This window comes from Protopterus annectens, chromosome 6.part0 (assembly GCF_019279795.1).
Source record: "Protopterus annectens isolate FY-2018-M chromosome 6.part0, PAN1.0, whole genome shotgun sequence".
In the NCBI taxonomy this organism is placed as follows: domain Eukaryota; kingdom Metazoa; phylum Chordata; order Ceratodontiformes; family Protopteridae; genus Protopterus; species Protopterus annectens.
Window position 1 is genome coordinate 1,060,854,515 of NC_056737.1, and position 17,971 is coordinate 1,060,872,485.

The 17,971-nt window shown below is 38.0% G+C and overlaps 1 protein-coding gene across 1 annotated transcript in view; it reads left to right on the forward strand.

Annotated features, from left to right (window-relative positions):
* The first annotated feature begins 1,000 nt into the window (after positions 1–1,000).
* The window catches only part of LOC122803937 (extracellular calcium-sensing receptor-like), a 319,734-nt gene continuing 302,763 nt past the window's right edge, over positions 1,001–17,971 (forward strand). Inside the window, exon 1 of the mRNA XM_044073614.1 lies at positions 1,001–1,200. Within this exon, the coding sequence (XP_043929549.1) occupies positions 1,001–1,200 (200 nt within the window). The remainder of the gene's footprint in view (positions 1,201–17,971) is intronic.

Here is a 17,971-nt window from a genome sequence, read left to right on the forward strand (position 1 = left end):
GTCTTAAGAAACATGAAGTTGGCTTTGGAGAAATTTTTTACTGTGGTTTCCTTAATGGGGGGTGGGGGCGGGATGTGGATATCAAGGGTGATAAGCTTTTGGTCGGATCGGACCAACGAGGAGTTGACTTCAGGTGTGGAACACCGGTCACTCATGTTGGTAATGACTAGGTCTAGGATATTGTTGCCCCTAGTGGGGGTGTGGATAAGTTGATCTAGGGCATTGGGAGTTTATGAATTCCAGAAAGCGTTGAGTTAAGGAGTTGGTACACGAGTAGTTTTCCCAATGGTGGGGTAGTTGAAGTTGCCCATTATTGGGGTGTTTGGTTGAACCCTAATATTTTCCAGTACATCAAGAAAAGAGGAGTGGGAATCCTGGGGTATGGTGGGGGATCTGCAGCAAGCTACAATTTGGATTGCAGTTTTGCCCAGAGTTAGTTGCACTTGGATAACCGCTTAAGTATTATATATGATCAAGATGGGTTACAAAAACTGCAATTCAAGTTAAAGCAATTACATGACTTGTTATGCATATTTAGTTATATAAGAAAATCATGCTTCCCCTTGATGTTCAATGTAGTGCATGTCATTTATGATAAGTTAAGACAGTAGTGTTATTATAAACAAGCCCATGTTATTAAATCCTGTCTTTAATATATAAATTCAGCAGACTGCTTCATCTTATATGATGATTACATATTTTATGTCTAGGTTTACTAAAATCATACATTACATAACTATTGTGTGTGTTTTTTGTTTGGCTGATGCTTAGTTATTTGAGAGATCACAAGCTGTAATGTTTATTCTTATTATTAGCTCCTTCCAAGCATGTTTATACAGTCCATCATACCTCCCAAGTGTACCAAATTACTCGTTTTTTACCGGATTTTGGGGTCCAAATAATGGGGTGCCACGATTCCTGAGTGGCACCCCTTAATTTCCGATTTCCCGGCACTTTTATTTTAAATTTTATTTCCTATATTTTGAGTTGATGTCATCACATGCGTAATGACGTCAGCTCCGTGAAACAGAAACAGCCTGTCGGAATTGAGCTGAAGGGCTCAACGTGCGACATGTATGCATTTACAGCTGCAGTTAAATCCTTAGTGGGAATATGCTACTGCCTACAGCTGCTGTTATGCGAGAAGGAGGGTGGAAGAATGGACGAAGCAGAGCTTCCATTTCATATACTGCAGCAGAGGTATGCGAGGCCGAGGCTGGATATGCTGCTGCAGGAGGAGTCGAAGATCTGCCATTTTTTCTGTGGATGGAGCAGAGGTAGGAAGGGTGTGTGTGTGTGTGTGACTGACCGCATGTGCATGTGGGCAGAGCACGCTTACTGTTTTCATCAGATTTGGCTTTTAGCATTTTTGCACCAGGTGATGACATGCAACAGTCCCGGCATACTCCTGTCTGTGTTGGCCTAGACTGTCTCTGAATAACTCCTACATAACCACATTCTAAGTCTTAACATGTTATGCATACTTTGTTCTGTAAATGTATGGGTGTATAATTGCATAAAAGGCAGTATTATGACAAGAAGCTCACTGTTTGAGTAAACATGCCAGCCTGTCAGTCTGTTTTAATGTCACAGCCTGCCTGCAGGGGTCTAATTATAAAGATGTGGGTAGGTAGGTACTAGTAATCTATATCATGGCTAACCAGCACCTTTTTGAAATCAAATGTTCTATTATTCTTTATAGCACCTTTTAAGAAATGTACTTGGGGGGGGGGGTGGTTCTTAAGACTGTTCTTACTAAATTTAAACAAACATTTTTCATTGAAAAAGAAAAATGCATTGATTTTTTCCTGTTAATTACTGGAGTCGTCTGTTAATGCTCACATATTTTAATGCTAGACATTATACATAACTTTGCTGTGCTTTCTCCTGAGTGCTATTGTTGTACAAAATGGTTTGTTGCCTTGTATCTGAGCTAAAACACTGTCTGAAACCTGACTGGTCTGCTGCTCTTTTTTGTCAGCAGAAATGATTTTTGAAAAATTTGTGAGCACATTTTGTAAGCATTTAAGCAGTCAAAATGTCTTGTTTGCTACTGTGGACATTACTTTTAGAAATGTTGCAAATTCCTGCAATGGTAAAGTGTATGAAAAAATGTTTTAGTAATGTAATGTCACATGGTGGCACTTCATATTCAACTGATTTACAATGTGAATGTTACTTTGAAGTAGCTGACTGCTGTGTGAAAATGTTAATGTGATGCTGCCTTGACCTTCTTTGTACTTTGTACTGTTGTCTACGGCTGCACCGGTATAGTTTGAATTCTGTCATAGAAGTTTCAGAGGTTCCATTATAGAGATTCTTGCATTAGTATGAGTTTGATTTCAGAGGCTGTTTTTGAGTTATACAGCACTTCTCCAAAATGACATCTGATGCAGAAGGCAGCTTGATGTTTTTGTGATTCATACTTCCTTTAGATACATAACCTAACTTAAAGGAATTCATGCACCAAGTATAGCATAAATGTCTATGTATAATTTTTGCACCATCCAGGGTTCTTTAACATTTCTATAACAACATACTGTGTTCCATAAATCTTTTGTGAATTATCATACCAAAGCCTCACAGTATGGTTTTAACAATCTACACACACACACACACACACACACACACACACACACACACACACACACACACACACACACACACACACAAGCGTGACTATGGGGTGTGCTGACTTTTCCATCTTGAAACATTCTCTGTGATTTTGATTTCTGTGTAATAAAGGGTACAGTGCTAGAAATAATTAGTCAAGTTGTAAGCATTGCTTGAAACTGAGACTAGTTGTTTCCAGTTTTATTATTGTTCATCACCCTTAGGAGGTTCCCCATGTATGAGCATTCTGTCATTAATATCTCCCCCCCCCCAACTAGCCACTGCATTTGTTGCAAATGGGGCGAAATAGCCAGGTAATGGGACATTGGAATGGCTGCAGGGGGACTCTGCTGCCATATTTTGATGGTCTGTTCTTCAGTTTGCATTTGAAAGTTGGTATCCCACAATTCCATTGGAGTGGACGGGGTTATGTAATTATGTAGGTAAATTTTATGCTAGTCAGTGTACAGATTTGTACCTATTTTTCATGGGCCTTGTCCAGATTTTTGATGTTTCCAGGTTGAGAGGTATGCAGTCCATAGACTTTAAATTATGAGACCCTTCTAGTGTCTTATTTGTTATAAGTATATTTTCATCCTTACATACACACATATAATACTTCAAGCAGTGGCAACAATGCCCATACAGTTTTGCCAGAATACCATTCCCTAGTTCATGTGGTGTGTTTCTAGGCTGTTCTTAAAATATCCAAACCAATATTTGTTCTGTTCCATTTTTCCAGCCTGTTCCATGGAGTGGCCACTCTGCCAGTGAACCACTCAACACACTTTCCATTCCCACAGATATTTCCACAAAAGAATTCTGATGACTCTCTAGCACTCAGTTATCCCCATATGCCCAGTATGTCTAAGCAAGCTCACCTCCCAGACCACTGCAAAGGGTACTGCACAAGACCAAGTGCTTTTAGTCTTTCACAATAACTCAGACTTCCACTCTTATGTAAGTCCTTAATGTGTATGGACCAAAATACATTTTAAATATAAAATTGCACTTATTATTATTTTTTTCTTATCAAGAATCAACTTAATGAGCTAAATGAAGTGTTGGGAGACCATCAATATATGCACATGTGGTTTAAACAGTTCTTTTATTATATATTTTTAAACCAAGTACGTCATTGCTGCGAGTCATCTCGGAGGCTCCTCAGAGCCAATAAGCATTATCGTCACTCTGTCTCCATTACCATAGCAACCTGGGAGCGTCTGTTTCTGTTACTGTGTCTGTGTACTGCATACCAGAGGCTCACGATGCACCAGAAACAAAGCTTCACTTCACTGCAACTTCAAGCCTAAATCTCCTCCCTTTCAGTGAGGCAGCACCCAGGAAAAGAACAGAGAGCAACAGATAAAAAAAAAAAAAAAAGTCCCAACAAGCCACCACAACAAGAGAAAACACACTCCTCCAGCCCTCCCACCACTCACTCAGCAGACATACAAACAAGCCATTCTCTGCCAAAATATCCCAAATCACAGTTCTATCCACCCCCCTTTCCCTGGATCCAGGATAAAACACCAAGTGTCTCTTCCTAATATGCAAGCAGCAGTAAACCATGATCACAAGCCGCAACCCACAGCTTCCCGGAGACGAAAACAGCAACTTATAACAGCTGCCAGATGCAGCTGCATCCACATACACCATGTCAGGCTTAATCAAACAGCAGTCAAAGCTATGGTACCTGCCATAATTGATATTAATTATGTTTAGACAGAATAATAATGACATTTGTACTAGCTGCCAGACATGGCTGCATCCACGCACACCATATCAGGATTGATCAAACAGCACTCAAAGCTATGATACCTGCCATAATTGATATTAACTATGTTTAGATAGAATAATAATGACATTTGTGCTAGCTGCCAGACACAGATGCATCCATGCACACCATATCAGGATTGATCAAACAGCACTTGTAGGTGTGATACCTGCCATAATTGATATTAACTATATTTAGATAAAATAATGATGACATTTGTACTAAGAGCTTGCTACTATTATTTAACCAGGATATACATGACATTTCTAAATCATACTTTAACCGAAGAAGGCATTAGTCTCCATGACAGCATTTTTTTCAAAACACTCTACTCTTACTGCTATTATATATGATGTTAATTTATTGCATTTGAGTCTGAACTCTGATGAATGGTACCTTGTTGAATTAGTTAATTAATTACTTAAATTATTATAAGTAAAAATCGATGAAAAATGAACAAGATAATTATTCATTGAGTTCAAGCAGGGGAATAGAAACTTCTATGTTTGTATTATATGTTGCTTTGTTTGGCTTATATATAATGTAAGTAGTAACCCATCTTGACCTACCTTTGTTTGTGAAGAATTATTGGACTCTTTGAACATTCTGAATAAATCATTACTGTTTCTCAGTTGTTTAAGAATCCCTCCTTTTTTTAAATAAAAACAGATGACAAGTGATGTACCATATCAGTTGATACTTTGAGAGATGTAGTTGTAAGAGTTATTTTTTGGGACAGCTATCTTGGAATCAGTTTTTTGTTTCTTCTTCATAGCATCAGTTCAAGGATTTGATTCTTTTATTCTCTTAAGAGTAGGGGCCATCCATTCCATTTCATCTGTGATAGACACTATGTTGTTGTTTTTGATGAATATAGTAGACTCTTCTAATTCATTAAAGGTTCTCATCTCATTGGCAAAATGTATTTTTATCTGTTTTGTTTCAACAGTTTTATTATTGGCCAGCCTTTTTTCCTTTGTTCTAGTATTCTGGAAGAATAATCATTGTCAAACTTTATCAGGCTTTGACTGTATTTTAAGGGTGATTTTCTCCAAGCAGATTTTAATATTAGTTCCTTGTCCAGAAATGAAAGAAATTTTATAACTATGGATCTAGGTGGAGTATTTGTTGAGTTAGAAGAAGGTTTCCTCAGTGCTCTATGTGCCCTTTGAATTCCAAATGAAAGTCCCTCTTTCAAGTCTAAAAGTTCAGGAATCCAGGTTGTTAAGAATGAAATAATGTCTTCTCCTTCAGTGTTTTCAGGCAGACCAAAGATCCTTATGTTGTTTCTCCTCTCCCTGTTTTCTAAGTCATCTATTTTGTTAAGCAGCCATGTATTCTGTTTAAGCAGAATTTCTTTTTGGAATTCTTCCTCTTTGAGTCTCCCTTCAGTGTCATTTAGAGAACTCTCTATATTTTTGCATGGTGTTGCTGTAATAGTTCCTTAAGAGTATCAGTCTGTTTTTGAGAATTTAATTTGAGGTTTTCTAAAGTCATTTTTAGAGCCATCCATCTTCAAAGATAGTTCCTGTAAGGTAGATGTCATCAATTGCAGTTCTTTTTTCACAGCAGCGTCTGGATGAGAATTCCTTGAGTTGTTCATATTCAGTGACTCAATATATCTCAAAGTTACTTGACAGGAAATTTTTGTATATCTCCATCAAAATTGATATTTATGTAGTTTAGTAGTTTATCTATAGATTTCTGACGTTTTAAACTTGAAAATAATAAAATGTTCCTATAATATTATACTAGTTTATGGAGCTCTCAAAATTCACTGCTCCGAGTTGGCTATCTAAGCTCAGCCCCCAAACATGCTTTTTGTATGTTTTGATTAGCTGAAATGTTAATTTATTTCAGTTGACTGATATTGGAGACAAGTTAAATTTTAAGAAATGTATGGAATGCTTTGGATGTCTTCTTTTGCTCAACAGTGCAAGTACAACATTCAGATATTGAAAGAGTTCTGTATGCTGATGCTTGTGGGGATCTTTGCTGTAAGAATTCATAATAGGAAGGCAAAATTAGCCATAGGTGGACTAACTTTCTGGCTAGATCTTTATCAACAGTCAGATAACATTAAGGTCATGTTGGCTGCAGGCTCATGCAAGGCCATTAGAAGTCTTGCTATAAAAGAGAGTGTGCCGCATATCTTGCACAGTTTTTTTTCCCCTTTGAGCCCTGAATGAGCACTGTGCCTTGCTTCACTGATTTAAGACCTGATATCAAGGCCTTGATCTTTTCAAGTGTTAAATACAACCTTTTCTTTTCTTCATAGTCTGTACAGATACTTACTGGCAACTTTTCGTAATTATGACCCACAAAAAATGTTGTTGTAGGTGCCAGATTTCTGAAAAATATTTCCTTTCTATTAGCCTTATTTGTTTAGGAGAGTACCATAATATTAGAGTTGTGAGTGGCATTTTGCCTTTAAGAAGAAGACATTTGTTAGAGGAGATTCATAGAAATTAAAGGAAAATTCAAGGCAACTGAATCTTGCGACCATTATGTCTTACTGATAACCACCATTAGTATACATCTTCCCTCTTGAGGAGAACAAAGCCAGTCAAGCCGGGGGTGAATTTATGAATACCTGCCCAATCATCCAGGTCCCATTTAAAGGATGATGGTATATCACAATGCGGAGTTTATTCCAGAGGTGGGGGAGGTGCTGAGTAATGAATCTTTCTGTTCACCATGTTTTAGTAATCTGCTGTTTCTGGTATTTGAGCAGCTGTTTGACTTTGGTAGATACAACAGATTCAGGACCAGTGTAACCCTAATGGCATGGAAGGTAAGGCATAGATTTAATCTGATGAATCTATATGATATTGAATAAAGGGACAGCGCTTGTAGTCTTGTCTTATAACTTAGGGTGCTAAGCCAGTAATCTGACTTGGGGACCTCAGGGGTCCTTCTGATTATGCAATATTTCTAGTGAGGTATATCCCAAGGGGAGCATTGTGTTCAATATTTAGCCTAATCAGTGCTGAGTATAAGGGGACAATTACCTCTTTAGCTGCACGGAGTTGAACAATTTCCTGAGCAGTGTTACCATGGTGATCAAAGGAGAGAGAGAGAAAAACAGCGCAACCTTCCAAGGTCCTAACAACATTGTCATTTTGATATTATCTATGCTGCATGCTGAGGGGAGCAGTTTTATGTTAAATGTGAATATGTATTTTTTAGCATTTAATTTAATCCCATTTTCTGTGTAACTGATTTACGAGTGTTAAGTTCTTGCTGGAGATCTTGGGCCTAAAAGGGACATTTGACACAAATTTAGTTAGCTAGAGGTCTTGGCTCTTGGTTTGGAGATCAGAAAAGTAAATGTTGAATAAAACAAGTCCCAACAGTGAGCCCTGTGCCCCAACACTGGTTGCCTTCATATTGTCTCATGGTGCACCTGCCATGCTCATGGTGTAAGTTCTGTTAGCTAACTGGAGATATATCCATCTTACCACATAGGACTCTATCTGTAATGATTATTTGCTAACTTTGCTAGCTTGGGTGATAGTATCAAACATGTTTGCTAGATTAAGGTACACTATATGGATGGTATAATTGCTACTAAAAGTTTGTTACCTTTTGATATTCATCAGACAGGATCTACCCTTTACAAAGCCCAACTGCTGCAGGTTAACCTGATGAGATTTTTACTGAATTGTCACTTAAGAAATGGGCACACATACATTAATAGAAAAGAAGCCATATAAACCATTTTTCATTTTCATGCATTATATGTATGTTTTCTTTCTTTTTAACAATTATCATTCACTCCAGCATTACAAGGTCTGTTTCTCTTTAAACCTCACTCCTCCTCCAATGTCAGAGTTTATTTTCTGTCTGATCCCTCTCTTCTTTCCTGTCAGAGTCTGAGGAAATATATATTTTTATACATTCTGAGAGAAAAACAGTTACTACATGGTTGAGTTTGAATAAAGATGTACAGAATTTTCCATCAACGTTTCCTCACTTTTTTTCTTCTGAGCATTACTTTTCCGGTTTTGTTGTCAGAAATCAGTTGGAAGAATGACATATAAGTAAAAAAAAAAAAAAAAAAAAAAGGGCTGAACCAGGCCTGCTGTTCAGAATGAGATGATTTTTCTTGTGGCTGCTGTAGAAAAGACTCACTAACCCAAACTGCTGATTAAAGTTCACTTATCTTCTCTTCCTGTTGCCTTGCTGACTTAACAGGAGGTTACAATAAACTGTTTCATTCCCAGTAATGGTATCAAGGTGGTTTCTACTGCTGAAAGTTTTCATATTTCCAAAATTAAGTCTGTCATCACTGACATCAGTCTCCAAGTGTGTGATGCAGAACTTGATCTGAATAATTTCCATTTCTTTTGTGGAAACTTCCTGGGTACCCGCTACTCCAGTGAAAGATGACCTGCTAGCTATCATGGTAGAAACATCTGAAATCTAGACATCAGTGGGCAGATGCCTGCAAAACCAAGAATAACATTATGTGAAAAGGTGCTACCCAGTACCTGGACTGTCAGTCCCTTGAACATCTGCATTATTGTGTCTTGTGATACCTTTTGATTATAAAAGACTTTCTGAGAGGTATTTTGCTTTACTGCTTTAAACATCCTTTTGCTGGGATCCTACATTTAATGAATGATTAGTTTAAGTAGGCTGTAAGAGAACCTTTCTTCCTTAAAATGTATGTAGCGCTGCTGTGGATTGATGCATTTAAGCCACTAACCATCCAGATATCAAAGCTACTTATAATGTAGGCACTGACCTGTTCCAAGAGTCTGACAGCCACCTTCTAAGATGTTTCTAGAGTGCAGAAGCATTTCAAATTATTTGTAAGAACCCAGTAGATGACTCAATTACAGACTTAGCTGCTCTGAAGAGGTCCAAGAAAACCACCTGCTCCAACCTGTGACTTTAGGGTTATCTCTGACTCCATATCACAAGTGTGACACCTGAAGCTGTGGGTCTCAGATGTGAGAATAACAAAGAAGATTAAAAATAAAATAAATGCATAAATGTCTAAAATGTGATGCTTCTCTGTTACTTTTTGCTTTTTACTTCCTGACAAGGCAGAGTGCACCTTTACCTTTCTGCTACATTTGTACACAAACTTGGAGATTGTGGAAAATAACTCCCAGCTGGCTGCTGAACATCACAGAGGAGGGGAACAGGATAGAGTTCATGTATATCCCTCTTTTCATCAGGATGCTTCCAGTACCATAGGACCAGCTGTCTTGTCTCATTCAGTATTTGCTAGACAGGGTGCTGTAGAACAGGTGTCAGAGTAGAAAGAAGGGTTAGGTTTCTACTGCTGCCTTTTTCTAGTCCCCAAAAGAGATGAGTCACTGAGACTGATTCTTGTCCTGTCCAGGCTCAACCTCTTCCTGTGGGGAACTCTTATTTAAGTTGCTCCCCCTCCCACAGTTCCTGCATCCACTACTTCTTCCTCAGGCCTTTCTGATCACTCTGGATCTCAGGAATGACTATTTTATGCACACCTGCTCCCAAGACCTCAGGTAATTTCTAAAGTTAAGAGTCACACTCCAGCATTGCCAATTTACTTTTGTCTTTTGGCTTCATTGCTGTGTCCAGGGTGTGGACAAAGTGTCTGTCCCCAGTAATAGCCTTCCTCAGACTAAAAGAGGTCCACGGTTACCTATACTTAGACTGTTGCCTATTGCAGGCATACATGCAATGCCAAATCCAGGACAGTCTCAGCATTACCACAGCCTATGACAAAAATCATAAGAGTTTCAGTGAATTTCCCAAAATCAAACCACACCCCAGACAGGATCAAGACCTTTCTAAGGTTGACCTTGAACACAAAAGAGTACAGTGTGTGCAAGGTCTGCCTCCTGTAAGAGAAGTCCCTCACCCTAATTGGTTACTTATACTTAAAGGCTAGCAAGGGCCACATGATGGACAACTTCTTGTAGGCTTTGGACTGCATGGCTTTGGTTCTGCAATGCATATTGCACATGTGAAAGCTTAAATGGTTCCTGAGGATCTCCTGGAGACAGCACTTGCAATCCCTGGAAATGGATATCCCAACATTGCCCTTCATTCAGATGGAATTTACATGATGGGTGGACCAGGAGTGCAGGAACAGAGAGAGAGAGAGAGAGCATTCCCTTATCTGAGCTTGACATTTATGGACCAAAGTCCCTCTCACAAAGAGGTCTTCACACAGACCTGAAGAACATTTCTGTAGTCACATTTGCCCTTTAGGCTTTCAAGAACTGGTGGACACATGAGTCGTATCCATTATGCAGACTGGTGATGTGCATGTGCAGGTTGTCAACCTAGTCCAGTCAGGAGCTGTGGGCAGTGTCTCTACCCTCACAGTACAACAGCTTAGCTGACATAAACTTAACACTTATGAAGAACTACAAATTTAGGCTGAACAAGGACATTTTCAGTAATTGACAAATGGGGGTCTTCCTCATGGAGGACTTCTTTGCCTCCTGACAAACCATCAACTTGCAGTGTACTGTACACAGTAGGGCTAAAAAAAGGGGAGGGGGCTGCATTCTTCCACTGATGATGCATGCTGCATACATTCCCCAACACACTAGCAAAGGGCATGCTGAAATGACCCTCAACTGTGTTTTGGGTTTTGGCCCACTCAGCACTGGTTCTTTAATGATGTTCAGATGGCCAAGGAACTGCTGTTCTTCTTGCCAGAGAGATAGACATGCTTAATGAGACAGAACCTTGGTAGATACAAATGTAAAGGTTCTGAGGCTTACAGCCTAAAGGAATCCCATGCTAATTTTCCTTCATACAGTTTTTCCTTTAAGATGAGCTGACCATTCTAGAAACAGACCAGGAATACTAACACAAGGAAACTGTACCTGGAAAACTGGAAAATAGTTTCTGTTTGGTGCAGAAGGAGCAAGAAGGACCCATTGGAAGTGGAGGTATCCTTCATTCGTGCCTGTTTGTCACATCTCTTTAAATCAAGAATGTTAAACCCTCTATATAGGGAAATGCTCAACTGTATCTGCTTGCCTCAGATTGCCCTCACCAGTGATGGGGAAACATTGGTCGAACATTTCCCAAATGGAGTTATTCCACCTAGAAAGAGGTATTCTTCCATGCTGTTCCTGCGTTTCTTCCTGGGGCAACTGATCTTGGACTTTCTCAAGCTTTACAGATTCAGTACCATCCAAGTTTCTGTCCTGGAAGAACATCTCTGAAAGAAAAATCTTGAAACTGCAGGCCCCAGTAACACAGCTAATATTTGCAGTCTTCTTCAGGATGAATCCTACCTGTATGCCAAATATGGCTTCAGATGTGTCTCTTAACCTGTCAGTGTAGCTGTTGTCATTCTGTCTGAAAGCACAGAACAGAGGGAAGTTGACCCTGCGTATGTTGGATGGCCACAGACAGTTGTACTTTTTGGATAGAACAAAGTCCATCAAACAAATAGACCAGTTGTTTTTGTAGCCTTTGCACGCATGGTAAGGAGGGCAAGTAGATACTAAGCAGATGCTCTCCAAGTAGTTAGTTAACTACATTGTCTTCTGCTATGATAGGAAAGGGAAAGCAGGACTCTGCAGTGTACATTCTGCCAGGGTGGCCACTCCTCAGCAGCCCTTATACAGAGAATTTGTGACACAACCACCTAGCAGCTCTTGTTAGACAGGTTTTGACACAGACCATTTGTGACACAACCATCTGGTTATCAGGTCTACATTTTTCAAGTACTATAAGCTGAATAACCTATGCAGAGTTTGGAGTAGTGGTCCCTATCCTTTAAAGAAACATTCGAGGAGCAGGGAGATGCCCCCCCCCCCCAATCTTTGGGGAGCTGTGAGAGTGTTTCTCTTTTTATTATTGCTATTGCAATATTGACCTTCTGTTGAACATAGTATGGTTCTGCCAAAACTCACTATAACAGTAGATGTTTGAATGTGGTCACTCAAAAATGGCTAAACATCTCCAAAGAACAAAGTAAAAGTGAAAAAGCAGCAAACCAAAGACCAGGAAGGAACCTGACCACAAAACTTATAAGCTTTCGTTCGTTTAATAAAACACCACAAACTTCATCAGAATAAATACCCTCCAGGACTAAATGAAGCTATTAACATTAAGTGTTTTCTTCAGTTGCAAAGACTTTGATGTACTGAGCCAAGCTGTTCACAAAATGGGCTTTATTTGATGAAACACTGTATAGTAGTTTGTCATTATTGATTATTATATATATACATTTTTATGTTTTTATACATATGCAATGTTAAAAAATTTTGTAGTGTATTTTTAAATTTTCATGACATCACAATGGTTATTTAAATACTTTATCTGAAGTATTTTGTCATTGGATGATTTTTTGCACATGACAAGTATTTAAAGGGTGGTTTCAAGTTTTTGTATTTATTCTGATGAAGTTTGTGGTGTTTTATTAAACAAACGAGGGCTTATAAGTTTTGTGGTCCGGTTCCTTCCTGGTCTTTGGTTTGCTGCTTTTTCACTATGAATGTGATCGCTGCTACTATACAAGCTTCCACCCACCTTCCCCCGAGGGTGACCCTTCTGTCTCCCTCCTACAGCCTAGTACTGCAGGGTGGGATACTACAAGGGACTGTCATCCTAAAATTTGTAACAAAAGTAACCTGTTATGCAAGTAGAATATGGTCTTTGCAAGGTTTGCTAGCAAGAAAAAACAATGATGTGGGCTGACTCACATTTTATGCAGCATGCTGGGGTGCATCTCTGTGTATGGGAAATGTCAACCTGCATACCAAGATATGCAGAGCTGTGAGAGATGGGTAGACTGCAACCTATGGCTGGTGTATGTTACCAACAGTATCACAATAGTGATCCCACTTAAACAGTGAGTTGTCACACAAATGTACTTTCTGCATCCAAACCTTGTGTTATTTTGATAGCCTTGAAGTTGTCAGTTTAATAACCAATCTTTTTCTGCAGAGGTGTAAGAGATGTATCACTAGTAAATAACAGCTATCTAAGTGGTTCATATTTTTACACTGATGTGAAAAGAATTCACTAATCCACCTTCCTTTTCAGCACATCTGATTCTGTTAGTTAGCTTGACCTAGTCTTTTGTTTAAATATATTTGTCTGCAATATCTGCCTAAATATATGTTTATCCTCTCGTAGTTTCTCAGATTGCTGAGAGAGAGTCATTTAAAGGTCTTGCCAAGACATTTTGTAGCCCCTGATTTGAATTTGAACTTTGCAATTTAAAAAGAAACTCTAGTCCTTGTTCATAGGTAGGTACTAGGCTATCTGCCCAAAGGCATTTATAAGCCTAGCCAGAATGTGTTGGCTTTCGCCGCCCCTTAGATTAGTTCCCTGTGCCTCTGTCCAGCAGAGCCATTGAAGTGATCCCTGGGGTAAACTTTCTGTTTCCCATCCACTCGTCAAGGTTTCTCTTGAAGAGGGTTGTTAGTCTATCATTTCCACAAATGTCATGCAGATTTCTTCATAACATTTTTTAAGTAATGATAATCCTAGCCAGAAGGACTTTTGAATTGCAGGTCTTAATATTTAATGCCACATACCGTTTCCACAGTCAGAGGGTGGCTTTAAGTACAAATCTCTCCTTCATGACCATCAGTCTGGCTAGTTACCCATCTCCTCTTCTAAATAGGTAGAACAAGGATTATTATATAATTTTGAGACTGTATCACTATGTTCTCTTGTGTTTTAGTGATTAGTGTGACTATTCTTTAACATGGATAAAGAAAAAGGAAAAAGCTTTGAAACTGCCAAAAACACAAAATTCCACCTCAAGGCACCTATGAGATATGTGTGGTGTACTTGGGAGAGGGTCATTTGTCAGAAGACAGTGCTATATGTAAGGCCTTCGAGCCCAGAACTTTGTCAGACTCGGAACAAAGTTTATAATTAAGGGCCTCTTGCCCCCATATTCAGAAACTGCTGAATCAAAAAACCCTCAGAAAAGCATAGGACTGAGGAATCTGAATCCAAGAAGAGACATTTAGAGAAATCAGAGCCATCTTCAGCTCTGAAGATTCCCAGGTCAGAAATGGCTTTGGCATCACTCTGATGTACTCTTCTCCTTTGGTTCCACAGTTACTACCACCAAAATGTGAAGAATAACAACAGCAACTGAAGAAACAGTCCTCGGTTCTCGGTCCACAGATTTATTTGTTAAAAAACAATGAACATGAAGCTCTTTTCGTTTAGTATAGTAACTCAAACTTCTTCAGATAAAAAACTTATCACACTGTTTAAATACAACAAGATCATGTGTTCCAAATAATTACCAGACTTAATTAAAACTGTTAACCCTATCCTACCTTTTGTGAAAAATAGTAAAACCATGAAAAACTTTAAAATTACTATTGTTTGTTGTTGTTCATAGAAAAAAAACTGGAAATGTATTTTTGGGGCAATGGGGTTGACAGAAAAAGTGGGATGTAACCCTAAAATAGTCTATAGGAGGGGACCCAACATCAAGAAATTGTTTGAAAGAAACAAAATCAAGGATAGGATCCCCATGGGAAGGATGAGTAAGTGTTAAGGATGTAGAGAGTGTAAGTACATCTATGAAACTAGTAATGTAGTTATTGAAGGTTACAGAAGAACTATTCCAGTACAAGGGAAATATAATTGAAATATGAGGGGAGTAGTATATGAGGCCTTGTGCCAGACATGTCCTGCCTTCTACATTGGAAAGACGGAAAATCAGTTAAGGAAGAGAATTTATCAACATGTTTATGAAATTAAGAGGCGGGATGATGCCAGTGCTTTATTCCGGCACAGTGTGAGTTGTAAGGAATTCAAGAAATTTACGTTTTGTGTGTTGGAAAAGGTGAGAAGGCAGGAGAGAGGGGATAATTGGCCTAATTTTTTAGAGTACAGGGAGACATTTTGGCAAGTGTTGTTAAATGCCACTAGTCTCCCTGGAATTAACAACAGGATCTATATCAGTAGCCTCTTGAATTTAAGAGCAGAAAAGATTTGATATATCTTTATTTTCACCATTTTGCTTTTTAAACTATTATATTTAGATTATATGTCAACTTTAAATAAGTTTTTTAAGTAGATGTTTGAATATACCTGTTTTTATATTTGTATACAACATGTTTCAGCATTTCTAAATATGTGTACTAAGTTCTTAGTACCAAACATTCAACAGGATTTTATTTTGCTGGTTTGCTTTAAAACAACCTGTGGAAAAATGGGACTGTTTTAATTGGAGCATGTAATTTTTTGGATTTGTATAAAAAGAGGAAATGGGTAAGGTTTTGTATCTGATGAAGTTCTATTTTATTATGGTGAATAAAGGGAATGAAAATGCTAATTACCTTACTGTGCCTGGCGTCTTGGATTTTTTTGCCTTAAGGAATCTTGTGCATTGACTTTCAAGTGTGGATACAGAGTTTTACTCTTTCATTGTTTTGTATAAAATTAAATATAAAAACTAATTAATTGACAGAATAAAAACCGTAAATATTAAGTATGTACTGCATCTTATTTTTAGACAATAAATTGGTACTGTCCTCTACATTCTACTTATCTAGTAAGACGTTTCAATTTCAAATAACATAATATTGAACATGTTTCATTTAAGCCTGGATGTTGATAGGCATTAACTCAAAGTTGCCACATTAATTCTAATTTCTCCAAAAGAACTGAGCTTGGGCCCCCTCTGGTGTCCAAAGACACTTGGTCTATAACTTTGAATTTAGACTGATGCATAGGAAAGTTTATAATATGTCTAGCTAATGCATTTTCCATCTTTTTATTGTTGATGCAATAAATCTGCTTGTACACACATTCCCTGAACCGCCGGTCGGTCTTTCTGATGTAGAAGGCAGGGCACGATTGGCATAAAGCCACATAAACAATCATCTTTGAATTGCAATTAAACTTCCGTTGTATGTAGGAACTAATGTTTCTAATACAAAATGTGTGCCCTGTTGCCATAAACTTTCAGTAGTTGCATGTTTCACACTTATACATTCCAGGGTTTCGTATTAGGCGAGGTATTGGTCTCGCCAATTGATTTTTTAAGTTCATCCCTCTTCTAAATGTTACTGTAGGAAAATCACCTAACATATTCACTATTTCTCTATCAGTACTTAGGAGGTTCTAATTTTTGATAATAACTTTTTTGGCTTCCAAAGCATCAATACTAAACGTAGTTATGAAGCTCAGCCTAAATATTTGATTATTTGATATGTTAGGTGTATTAGGTTGGTTCATATTATTTAATTCAATTAAATTAGGGTTGACACTGTTGACTAGTCTTTCTTGCCTAATTCTTCTGTTAAAGATTGGTTTGTATGTCCCATTACTTCTTTTACTTTGAACTTCCATAGTCAGTTCTAGGATTAGCTGGTTTGGATAACCCCTTTTCAAAAACATACATCTTAAATTCTCACATTCATCTAAAAGTTCATTTTCTAGTGATACCATTCTTGCTGCCCTGACCAACTGTCCTTTTATAACAGATTTTTTTTTGTTGGTAAGGCCCTGACCAACTGTCCTTCTATAATGGACTTTTTTTGTTGGTAAGGTATGAGCTGGTAAAGTGCAAAAATGTGTTATAATATATATTTTTTTCTTTCTATGGATCCTTGCTGTATATCTCAACTTACTTCTGTCTTTCTTGAGTTCGACATCTAAGTATGTTATGGTCTCTGTGTCAAAGTTACTTGTAAAATGTAAAAAGTGTCGTGTTATTTAAATACTGCAACAATTCTGTAGCTGTAGTTTTGTTACCCCTCAGGATGATAAAAATGTCATCCAGAAATCAGGTGTAAGAATGTAACTGGGTTTCAATGTTACTATTCCTAAATATAAACTCACTTTCCCAGTGGGCCAACACCAGGTTCGCGAAACTCCCGCCACATGGTGAGCCCATTGCCACCCCTGTTTTTTGTAAGTGAATCTCCTTGTCAAAGGAAATAAAACTACATGTAAGGATATCTAATAGTTCTTCTATAAGATTAATTTCATCCAAGAGGGCTCCATTTTTTTCTCATTTTGGCTGAAACCCATTCAATCCCTTCGACATGGGGTATTGAGGTGTAAAGGTCCCTGACATTGATTGTCAGGAAGTTATATTCTTCCTTAAAGTCAATTTTGTTAATGTATTCTAAGAAGGACCAAGAATCCGGACAAATATGCGTTTTCATACTAATATATTTCTTTAAGATGGAATCTACTAATTTTGCACTTGCATATGTAATTGAGTGTCTTGCATCAACTAAAGCCCGCATTGGGGTTTTTTCTGTACCTTTATGTATATTTGGTACACCAAATAACTTAGGAATTCTAGGGAGTAATGTAGTTATGTAGTTAAATGTATTGATATCTATGGTCACTTGAATAAACATATCATTAAAGTATGAATTAATGCGACCATATGTCGTGTTAAGTTCATTAATACTGACTTTCTTGTAAGTAGGACTTACTAATAGTTGTTTCATCTTATGTATGTATTCATCAGTACTCATTACTACTAACCCTCCCCCTTTGTCCAGCTTCATTGCTTTCACTGGTAAGTGTCTAAAATCATTTAAAGATGCAACTTCACTTCTAGTCACATTTCTAAACCTGTTTTTTTTACATTTCTACTGTTCAGCAATGTTCTAA